The 12,476-nt window shown below is 36.8% G+C and overlaps 1 protein-coding gene across 1 annotated transcript; it reads right to left on the bottom strand.

Annotated features, from left to right (window-relative positions):
- Positions 1-870: 870 nt before the first annotated feature.
- On the bottom strand, positions 871-11,716 carry pitpnaa (phosphatidylinositol transfer protein, alpha a). The gene is made up of 12 exons (XM_084419093.1): positions 11,562-11,716; positions 10,346-10,376; positions 6,857-7,005; positions 6,646-6,737; positions 6,475-6,482; positions 5,860-5,934; positions 5,652-5,735; positions 5,498-5,575; positions 5,295-5,405; positions 4,983-5,105; positions 2,256-2,323; positions 871-1,650 (listed from the first exon to the last, which is right to left on the bottom strand). Exons 1-11 carry the CDS (start codon positions 11,576-11,578, stop codon positions 2,276-2,278), a joined length of 816 nt encoding a protein of 271 aa, XP_084275219.1. The 5' UTR covers positions 11,579-11,716; the 3' UTR covers positions 871-1,650; positions 2,256-2,275.
- Between the last annotated feature and the right edge of the window lie 760 nt (positions 11,717-12,476).

Raw genomic sequence — 12,476 nt, 5'->3', positions numbered from 1 at the left:
TGGACCATGAATGGCTTTTCTGAGGTAAATGCAATTTACCTTGTTACCTGACACATTGTTTACTATCTGATTTATTTGCGGTTGATTGAGCGATTACATGATGCATTTCAGAAAGTTGTACTGGTTCTTTCAACATACCCTCTGATGTTAATTCGTGTTTATTTTGTACTGTAACTGGTAATAAAGAGGAAGATATGATTGGTTCTCCTGTCAGTCTTAAGGTAAGGTGATTTTATAAGTGACAGCGAGTGTCATATTTTGAGTTGGTATTTGGACTATTTTAATTGGTCACTGTCCACGTTTTGATTGGCACATGGGCTCCTTGTTACATAGATCTGGGAACTCTGCTATCACAAATGAGTTTCATTATCCTGAATGATGTTAACCACCTTTATTTTCTTATCCAACTATGCGGAGAATTAGCTAGGTTGTTTGACTGTTTCAGCATTGCACATTAGTGAAACACAAACGGTCAAGTGCATTTGTTGGCTGCAAAGTACACACATCACTAGTGGAGTTCATTTGATCTACTACGCTAACTCATTGTTTAGACTGCCGAGTTTGTGCATTATAAAAAGCTGTTAGTGTATTTTAAAGCAATATTAATGTCACTGTGCTTATTACCTGATCACTTTGTAAATGCCAGAAGAAAGTTAAATGGGTTGTTAAAGAGCAGCTAATGGGATCATAGTAAACCATCCTTAAGGAAAATAGGTCAAATAAGCTGTCAATCAATATGTAGTTATATTTATTTTAAAATAATGAATAAATAATAAAATATAATAATTTGTGAAAAAAGATTTGCTTAACGAGTTATCACTATCACCACACCCCTTACAGCCCAATAAATAAATACATTCTACAGCCAATAATAATATAAATTCTTTTTAATATCATTATTAGATCATGAGACAATAATGAAATGAGTATTACATTGTATCCATGTCCAGTAAACACAGAGTATTAAGGAGAAAGTGGAACAGAGCAGCAGAATACCGTTTAAACATGTGAATACAGTTCATAACCAAGCCTTGTGTGACAGAGGCACAATGTATATCTCAAAACATGTGCTAATACATCTCCAATCCCAACATAACATGATATTTACCTCCCTAGACCCTGGGTGGAAGCTCAACTGAACTAAAGTGAGTTTATTTTTACGCATTAATTGTAAACCTGGTATTACCACATTATAAGAATTCAGTCCTTTCAAATCTACAAAAAGTCCTGAGTAAGTGGCTTATGAGTAACAATGAGTCAGCTGCAACACTCTAATACCATAAACTCCTGATTTATTGTCTGTCATGAGGCATGAGGCCAAACGAAACCTGAAGCAAATACATCAAGGGTGGAAACGTCTGTTGGAGAAACATGTAAACATGCTGGTGACAAAGATAGTGAGGGTTTTTTTTAAACACGAGCTGATGTCAGTCAACTTAAGCAAAACATTTATGGAGGCAATTTTAAAATAAAAGTTAATAGACATGGGGTAGAAACATGGGCTGACAAAAAAGATGTTGCTATTAATTAGTGTAAGAAACACCTCTGGATAGAATCTCCTGCGTGCAGATGTTGAGGAAAGAGAGAAACTAGTGGAGTGGAGCATGAAGAGAGAGAGAGCAGCCCATCACACTGCAGAGACTGCAACATCTGGAAATACAAAATAATAATAAAACAAATACAAAAAAATTTATAATATATAGTAAAAACATAAAATATAGTGTCCCATGTGAGTGTCTGCACTGCTTAGCAGTTATTTCTCCACATATAAACAAAGGCAGCGATGTACGCAATTTACACTAAGTGAAAATAGCAGTGTTTTCAGTAAAAAAACAGTAAGATGCCATTTATACAAATAGTGGCAGATATTATTTGCACCTTGTGTATTATAGTATATTATTAAAAAAAATATTATTTAACTTGTCCCTGTCCACAAAAGCCCTCCCCTACCCCTAACTCTACCCGTTAATCACGTTATACCCACTATCCTATACCCATTAGGCATTTTATTTCCACTTTTGGAATATTTTTATTTAAAATAAACTCCTCTCCGAGCTGATATGTGATGGGAAAAGAAAAAAGTTGGATTTGAACTTGGGTTGGTCGCGTCAAAAGCTAACGCCACCCGCCTAACTCTCCACAACACTGATCCAGTTATCAGTTTCTTTTGTATTTTTGTCTGGCTCAATCAGACAATTGGTGGGCAGAGTTAGTGTGAATAAATGTACATAAACCATCAGCACATCTTTACTCACAGTGACAATAAACAAGCGCCTCATTCGTCTGCGGCAGACATGCCTTTCACTGGTTCGGTCTCTCGCATCTATGGGCAGAAAAAAAAAAGAAAAAGGGAAAAATTTCAGACTTGTCAGTATTGGATATTTGATTATGAATGCTTCATTCCATTTTTACTTTTAGACCTTTGCTGTCATCTACCGCTCACTTAAAGGAACACTCCACCGTTTTTTGAAATAGGGCTTATTCACCTTCTTTCCTACATTTAGATAGGTGGGCAAACGCATTTTTGTCTCAGTGCATTCATTGTTTTAGTTTGACAGGGCCGGCGCGAGCTTAGCTTAGCTTAATGAATGGAATCCTTTGTTGCCAGCTAGCATGTCCTGAGTAAAAGTGATAAAAAAAAGAACACTTAATTACTTCTTGTGGCCTGCGTATTCACAACGAGTACAAATAGCAATGCGGATTAACACTAGGCGATTTCCTAGGCAGATATTGACTTGGGACTATATTAGGGGGAAGCACAGGCGAAGCACTGTGATATCATGCAACACATGAAATCCCACGACTTCCGTCAACATACCGGTGTGAATAGTAGCCGGCTATTTTTCCTACAGTACATGAATGGCGATGAACATGGCGGATTTTGTGAGAGATGAAGAGGGTGACTTCTCAGACAGTCAAGAGCCAGAACCATACCTCTAACCAGAGTTTTCAGAAGAGGAGCTGCGTGCTTTGGAAATAGAACGACAGGAGGAGGAGGTTGCGATCGCTCAACAGCCTGAGGACGTGAGGATGAGAGCCAACACGAACTGGTGGTGTAAATGTGGGGGAATATGCCAATCTTTGCCGACTGAAATAGAGTGTCTGTGCTGTGGCGAGTGGGACAAGTTACTGCCATCGATGACCAGGCTCAACGCGTCAGATCAAGATGAGCGTGCCTGCAGTTGTGTCACAGCTACCGAGGATTTCACGGCGTTGATCCATCCTGCAGTAGGCTACTCGATTTTTTTTCTCGGTGTGAAAAAGGAAAAAAACTGGAAAAAACGCCCCACGCCGAATGGACCAAATGGACAGCTGTCCACAGAGTAAGTGATTATTTTAAACATGACGCATGTATAGATCGACCCATATTATACCTGTATTCACAAGTTGTGGGATTTCATGTATTTAATGTGATATCTCTGCGCCCAAGTAGCAGTGCTTCGCCTGTGCTTCCCCCTAATATAGTCCCAAATCAAAATCTGCTTAGGAAATCGCCTAGTGTTAATCTGCATCGCTATTTGTACTCGTTGTGAATACGCAGGCCACAAGAAGTAATTAGGTGGGGTTTTTATTTTTTTTATCACTTTTACTCAGGACATGCTAGCTGGCAACAAAGGATTCCATTCATTAAGCTAAGCTAAGCTCGCGCCGACCCTGTCAAACTAAAACTAATGAATGCACTGAGACAAAAATGCATTTGCCCACCTATCTAAATGTAGGAAAGAAGGTGAATAAGCCCTATTTCAAAAAACGGTGGAGTGTTCCTTTAAAGTATTAATAATTTAATAACACTGTTAAATGTAATCTTTACCAAACCTCAAAATCAAAAATACATTTTCATACCGTACATTATAATGCTGTCCAAATTAACGTGTAGCATTTCAACTGAATGATTCTAGTCAAGTGTTTTAAATAAATTCTAATATTCGCCATTTATCATAAGGTTCATACAGATACTGTAAAATGAAATGGACTTTCAAGGACTTTAAGCACTACTTTTTTTGGTTTTCAAGGACTACAATCAGAGATCACTTATCAAACAACATCTTTATTATCTTTCAAATTCTAAAAAAGGTAAATAGATAGATAAAAATAAACTAATAAAACAAAATGGTACAAATAAAGTGCTGCGCATGCAATGACTGGTAACCTTAACCATTGACAGGATACTACGACAAAAGATATCGCTTTGCTTATTCAAACAGATTTTTTTCTCCCATTAATATATGATTGACCTGAAGAATGAATGTTGTATCATATACATGGATATTTATATGAGCAATATCACACTCATAGCCATTCAAAATGGCTCTATATCTATATCAGATGGGTTGTAGCGTTCATATTGTGTGAAAAGATAAACACTAATTTTACATATATAGTCTTTTAATAATTCAAGTATTTTTCAATTACCTTTTCATAAAAACGTCTCTTTTCAAGGGTTTTCCAGGACTTAAATTTCAAAAAGTCAAATTCAAGTACTTCAAGCATCTTGTACGAACCCCATATCAATTAGTCTGGACTTGAAAATAATTTTCTGCCTATTGGTCTCAGCCAGAACTTTAATATCAGTGTATCCATAAATTAAATATAGATTAAATATCTCCTCTGACCAAGGTCATTCAGCACTGGATCTTTACTGCATTCAGTGTTTATTTAGTGTTATTTCTATACTATTAATATTATGAATTAGCTTTTATCTTTTCACTTTTGTCGCGTGCTTTTGTCAATTTTCTTCTGTTTTTTTTCCTTCTATTTAGCCTTCATTTATTTGTTTTAGTGGTTTTAATACTTAAATGAAATTTTAGAACTTAACGGAAATAAGTTACGTTTTTCATCTGAAATTGAAATAAAATATAAATAAAAAAATGTTCTCAATAGTTTCAATTAAACAATAAGACTGTACTGCATCTTATTTGAAAACCTGTGAATGTTATAAACGATTGTGTTAAACACTGTCTGCACTCTGTTGTTGAACTCACGTTATCAAGTTCTTTCTGCGTCTCCTCCTCCATGCGGCGGATGTCCTCCATGGTCAGACTGATCCACTGGTCTATCCAGCAGAAGAGCTGCCTGTGAAAGTTGGTGAACAGACGCTTCTCTTGCTGAAGTCAAACCAAACAAACATTAAAGTTTCATGAGTCACGGCATTAGCACTAGGCCGACACACAAACATCAAGCCCTCGGATAAAATGAACAAACACTAACTGTTTATCTTTCTAAACTGCACCTCCACGATGGACATTTTGTTGAGTCAAACTGAACACAGCATGAGGTGTCTTAAAGTTTAATACCCTGTGGATGAAACTCTCCACTTTATTCTGCAGGCCAAACCACTTGAACTTGACAGTGACTAGTTTATAGGCACACATATGAGGACAGTCCGTCTTCTGAGGAAGTTCTTTCTGCAACACACAGGAACAAAAGTTGATCAACTGCAGAACTCTACAAAAACACAGGAGCTATATCTAGAAACAATTTAAGAAAGAATACAGACCTTCCAGTCAGGTCCTAATGGCCCTCTACCAGTCTTCTGTGATTTAAATGTGGCTGGATCCTCGTCTGGTTTGTAGTCCTGTGAAGACGTTTAAACCGTCAGCAAGTCTCAAAGTTTGATCATGCATTGAAAGTAAACACTCAGTTTTCCTTACCTTAGTGTCCACCTGAGACCTGTCAGCAATGTCAATGTGTACAACCTCGACCTTCTTCCACTGTTCGGGGTCGAGCTTATGGACCTTCAGAAAACAGAAAGAACAAGGTTAGACCCTTACAGATACTTGTAATTTCCTGCTTATTGTGGTGATGTGGAATTCAAATCATTTTGCGCATTAATCAACATCATGTCGACTGCCTACTCACATTGTCCTGTTCACCGAGGTCAGGCTTGTGCCACGTCTCAATCATGACTAAAAAATTGTCCTTCATGTACTCATTCTATAAAAAAAAATAAAAAAAATACAATAAATTTGTTATACAGACACACTACTGTTCAAGGTATGGGGTCAGTAAGACTTACTTAAGATAACTTTTATTTAGTAAGAATTGATCAAAAGTGACAGTAAATACTTTTATAGTTTTACAAAAAAAAAAAAACCCTTCAAATAAATGCTAAAAAATAAAATAAGAAATGTTTCTTGAGCAGCAAATCAGCATATTAGAATGATTTCTGAAGGATCATGTGACACTGAAGACTGAAGTAATGATGCTGAACATTCAGCTTTGCATCAAAGGAATAAATTCCATTTTGAAATATATTAAAACAGAAAACAGTTATTTTAAATTGTAAGAATATTTCACAATATTAATTCTTTTTTAATCAAATAAATGCAGCCTTGGAGCCATTTAAAAACATGTAACCAATCCCAAACCTTTGAAGAGTAGCATATAGATAAGAATAAAACCTAGGAATTGCTAATGCTGATTATTAATAGAAAATATTTAATTTAGTTACACACAGGTCTCTCATACACTCACCGTAAGAACTGGAGCAATGAATGAAGTAGGGACCGAAAGAAAAAGAGACAAAAAAAAAACAGTTTTAAAAGTGAATTTCCTCATTCCTATGAGTTCTGCATTTAATAGATCAATCATGTGTTATTGTGTACATTTAGCTCCAGGGCTAAGCTGTGTTACTGTGTGCGGTACCTGTGCGGCAGTAAGGATAAGCATTCCAGGCCTTCTCATGGATATTCAGGGCAGATGAAGGGGCCAGTAACCGTACAAAAGTTGGCACTTTACTGCATAAGACAGAGAGAATCCCAAATAAAAACTGAGATGCAGACTATAACCAATTTTTCTGCTTGATGGCACTTGAATATACACCACAGCACTGATTAATTCACATTATGATTATTACCTCTGCAAGCGGTATATCTTGTGCGTGTACTGTCCTTTCTCTCCATCCTCCTTCTCGTAGGGCTCGTTTTTCAGGACCTCCACCCCATCTCCACCTCCTGTCTCATTCTTACTAGCCTCGGCTACAGAGAACAGCTGACCCACCTGGTACTGTATGTGAGAGAATAATGTCAACTTGACTTGGTCATATGCAAATTATTACAGTATAATGACAAACAAAAACACATTAAAAATGAATGTATTATGTCATGTCATGGCTGCGTACAAAGCTGGGAGAGGATTCAACATCTACATAAATAAATAGCCACATACAGGCTGGTGTGCCATAAACAAACGGACACAATTATAGAGGAAGTGTTCAAACCCAATAATCTGATGACAGAAAAGAGGGAAACTGGTGTCTACCATTTCTAGCAAATGCAAGTGCACCTCTAGTTAGACAAACAGTAAAAGTGGAAAAATATTTTAGCAGTTTTGGACACTTTGGAAACCAATCCTAATAATTTTATTCTAATTCTGGCTGCGACAGTACACTGATAATTATTTTAATGTTATGACACATAACCGATAAATTGTTGATATTAAAAATCCATACTAATTTTTGAACAAAAGTAAAAACAACAGCAATAAAAACAATCATTTTAAATGCCACAAGTGAATAAAGGGCATCCAAATTATAATGTACAGTATGAAAATAACGATTGCACTGATATTAAAGTTCTGGTTGGCACCAATGGGTAACACTTTACAATAAGGTTTCATTAGTTAACAAGAACTAATAATGAACTGAACTTCTGCAGCATTTATTAATCTTTGTTCAAGTTAATTTCAACATTTACTGATACATTAATAAAATCAAAAGTTGCATTTATTACCATAAGTTAAAAAATTAGCAAAAATCTAACCTTTCATTGAAGTAAAAATCACATTATGAAATGGACAGATGAAACAAAACAAAAAAAAGAGCTTTTTGGCAGCAAACACTTAAAGGGATAGTTCACCCAAAAATTAAAATTCTGTCAGTAATTACTCACCCTCATGTTGTTCCAACCGCGTAAGACTTTCGTTCATCTTCGGAACACAAATTAAGCTATTTTTGATGAAATCTGAGCCATGTTTCACTCCTCCATAGGCTTCTATGTGACCGAAACTTGCTGGCCCAGAAAAGTTATTAAAGAGATCGTTAATATAGTCCAAGTGACTCCAGTGGCTCAATCTTAAGTTTATCAAGCGACGAGAATACTTTTTGTGCGCAAAAACAAACAAAAATAACGACTTTATTCCACTATTCATTTCCTTCTCTCTGGACCTCTAGTTGGTTCGCGTAGTGTTTTTGCGCAGCGCGTCTGTGTTACACGTCACCACGTAGGCTCACTATTGGCCGACGCCAGTCATGTGTGTGTTGCGTGATGACGTGCAACACAGACGCGCAGCGCAAAAACACTACGAGGCCCAGAGAGAAGGAAATGAAAAGTGGAATAAAGTCGTTATTTTTGTTTGTTTTTGCGCACAAAAAGTATTCTCGTCGCATGATAAACTTAATGTAGTGCCACTGTAGTTACTTGGACTATTTTAACGATGTTTTAATAACTATTCTGGGCCGGTGAGTTTCGGTCACACTGGAAGCCTATGGAGGAGTCAAAATTCTGTCAGATTTCATCAAAAATATCTTAATTTGTGTTCCGAAGATGAACGAAAGACTTACATGGTTGGAACAACATGAGGGTGAGTAATTACTGACAGAATTTTCATTTTTGGGTGAACTAACCCTTTAAGATGGGTTTGGTGCACACAGGGATAAAAAAGTACCCCATGTGTAAAATGAAATGCTCTGCTGTATCTTTAATGCTGTGGGCCTAATTTTCTGCCAGAGGTCCTGGAAATCTTGTTCAGATTACATGGCATCATGGATTCGATCAAATACCAACAGATAAAAAAATCAAAACCTGACAACCTCTGCAAGAAATCTTATAACGGGCCATGTTTGGATCTTCAAACAGGACAGTGGTCCAAAAACAAACATCAAAATCAAAACAAAAATGGGTCACTGAGCACAAAACCAAGCATCTGCAATGGCCATCCCAGTTCCAGACCTGAACCCTATAGAAAATGAGTGGGGTGAACTGAAGAGAAGAAGCACCAACATGAACTTGTAAATCTGAAGGATCTGGAGAGATCCTGTATGGAGGAATGGTCTCTGATCTCTTGTCAGGTGTTCTCCAAACTCATCAGGCATTATAGAAGAAAACTCAGAGCTATTATCTTGGAAAAAGGAGGTTGCAAAAAGTATTTAATAAAAGGGGGCACATAATTGTTTCCAACGTGTTTTGATGAAAAACATTTATTTCATAATGTGATTTTCCCCCACTTTCAATTCTTTTACTTCAATAAAATGTTAAATTTTTGCATTTTTTTTTTAATATCAAAAGGATAAACAATGCAGATTTATTTTTTACAGTCATCTTTGATCATATTTACCAAGGAGGCAAATAATTCTGACCAGCACTGTATAAATTTAGAGGACATGAGGATGCACAACATTGATGATATTGATCAATAAAAACCTCTCAAACCCCTCAAATATAGGCTGATAACCAAAATAAAGGTACCAATGTATTGTGCATATAAAACATTCTATGATTACTTATTTTCATTAAACACACACACACACACACACACACACACACACACACACACACTGACATCCAGACACAAATGAGTCATGCATCTCCCAGCAGCCCCTGCTCTCTGACTGCACCTACACTGGGCACGTCTACAAAACCAGCTTCCACAATGTAATATCCTCCTCTATGTGCTTCCCGATTCAGTAGTTTAATTCTCCACCAGTCTATATTATGTGGCCATTTGCACAGGTGAAGAGAAAGGAATGCAACTACACACGCCAAACCTGTGTCTCTTTTTACTGCCGTTTAGACAAGAACAATTGACTTCTTCAACAATGATTTCTTATTCAAACACTACAGATACAGAGCGATGGCAGCAAGGCGCTCCGATACCCAGGGTAAAAACACACCAACCTAAATCAACAAATACTACAACAGTGAGGGAAAAAAAAATGACAGGGATAAACCAATTCAACCTTTGCTTGGTAAGCTGGAGCAGAGATGGTACACTTGATAAAGTCTGATAAGGCTGGTCTCGGCTTACAATTAATTACAGGCTGTCCTTGTCTACTGTATACACTATAGGCATGCAGTTAACTAGGCCACTTTCCCACAAACCTCAGACTGTTTCAATTCATCATTTTGAATGTCTAAACTCTTGCCCATCAGAACAAACTGGGTGGAGTCTGGAAAGCCGGAGTCACAGAAAAACTGTCATCATGCCAAAACACATCCATGAGCCTCAAGATGGACTTTTCAAATTATGACTAGATTACAATAGATTTTTTTTTTAAATAAACATAAATGACAAAGAAGCACCTGTAAGATCTCAAGAAAAAGTTAAAATGACTGTACGTAGTACGTACCTCTTCAACAGAAATGGGCAAGACGACTCGACTGAAAGACAAAACAGAAAGGCAAATCAGTCAGCAAAAATACCATGGTGACCTTTGAACTCTTCCTTCATTTAATCGCATTTTTTTTTGTTTTTTTGATAACTCTGTATCCCACAAGCCCAGTTTTACCTTCTGAGGACAATGTCATTAATAACATCTTATAAATAACAGCACTTTAGTTAATAAGAACTTAAGTTGCTTTATTCAGTAACCTGACCTGTCCCATGTCTCTTTGCAGTCATTAAACAACCATGATTTGATAATATTGTTTCATAATGAGTTTACCTCATTATTCAAATCAGAATAAGATATTGGCCTATATGGGTGTGGTATGTGGCATAAAAAATATAAAATAAAAAAGGCAGATATAGGTTAGTCTGCATACTAAAAAATGAAAGTGCCAGAGAATTTTATTACATCCAAGCGCAACAAAATACAAACACATTAACAGTTAAACTGATGAAGAAATGCAGTAATCTTTTAAAACCAGGATTACTTCCCACATTCTTCCCCCTGACAATTCTCATGTTTTCCATGACGTGTCGAATTATAAGTTCTTAATCACCATATTCAGCTACATCGAGTATTATAAAAACCAATATGGCTGTAATGACATCATAATAACATCACCGTATACGTCTAATGTAATATTTTCCAGTTCATATAGGTCAGGCAGCATTATGTAAATATGACTGCCATAATTTGGTTAGAGGACTAGGCTAATTCCTGAATATGTACAGTATATGATACCAGCACAAAGTCTCAAAGTGCACTTTGACGTGTGTGACGTGCACACCGGTGCATTATGACGCGTGACCGGCAGAACGGTAGCATGTGACAATCACACTTACTACCTGCAGCTTTTAAAGAATTTTGTAACTTCAAAAAAAGTAAAGCTTTTTTTCTTTCACTTTGCACAAATAAACTGATGACTGATCAAAACTACTTGGGATTGGCTGGAATTTAAACAATATAGCCCGAAATAGGATAACAGATCAAACTCTGGACTATTTGATTTAACTTAATGAACACTCCGAAAAAAAAAAAAACATTCATAATTCATATAAACATAACTCTACTTCATTTGGCAGCTGCCGGCGAAAGTTGCTACCAAACACGCGCCGCAAACTCAAGCTCAGCGCGAGATCAAAACTTCGGCTCAGTCAAATCACACTAAATTACTTACAATTCCTTTATTAACATGTTATCTCCTTCGGTTCCACGTGCCCAACATTCAAATTAGTTTAAAGAGGGTTTAATCTTCGGTTCTTCGGTCCTCCCCGTCGCGTCTTGTTTCAGTTCAAGTTCCTGGATTTCTAATTTCTTTAAATTCATTTCCTGAAAGATGTCGACAGGATCGCCGCGTCGTCACGGCAACCACACCCACTAGAATGAAAACCGGGCCATGGGCGAATCTGATTGGTCAGGAGCCGCACATAAACGCTTGCGACACACCCTGCCCTGATATTTAACTCACACAAACACACACAGACACAGACAGGAGGTTTATAGAAACTGTGACTGTGTGTCCACATGGATGTCAGGTAGATGTTCTTGTTCCGCTGGTTTTAAATTTAGGATGAGACCTCAACAGAAGGGATTTGGGTGTGAAGTTGTTTTTGTATTTAAAACTAAGCCTATCCTGTCTCACACCTGACTTTCCAGTCAGCCCGACGATCCCGTCTTTCTCCATTCCACGTTAATGAATGTTCAGCACTTGTGCTACAGCACAATAATATTTATCATGAAAATGTTGTTCTCCTCATCAATATTATGGTCTTAAAACATTTGATAAAGTATTAAACTCGCAATTTATAAACAATGAAAAACTGGCAAGTTTTTGAAGGAAGTCTCTTATGCTCACCAAGCCTGCATTTATTTGGTTAAAAAAAACCACTAATATTGTGAAATGTTAAAATAATAAAATTTATTCCTGTGATGCAAACCTGAATTTTCAGCATCATTACTCCTGTCTTCAGTGTCACGTGATGCTTCACTAATCATTCTAATATGCTGATTTGATACTCAGCTTATATCAATGTTGGAAACACAATGTTGGAAACAGTTGTGCTGCTTAATGTATGTATGTATATATATATGG

The sequence above is a fragment of the Rutilus rutilus genome (assembly GCF_951802725.1).
Source record: "Rutilus rutilus genome assembly, chromosome: 9".
In the NCBI taxonomy this organism is placed as follows: domain Eukaryota; kingdom Metazoa; phylum Chordata; class Actinopteri; order Cypriniformes; family Leuciscidae; genus Rutilus; species Rutilus rutilus.
The sequence above is the reverse complement of the archived record's forward strand: the minus strand, read 5'-3'. Positions and strand labels throughout refer to the sequence as shown.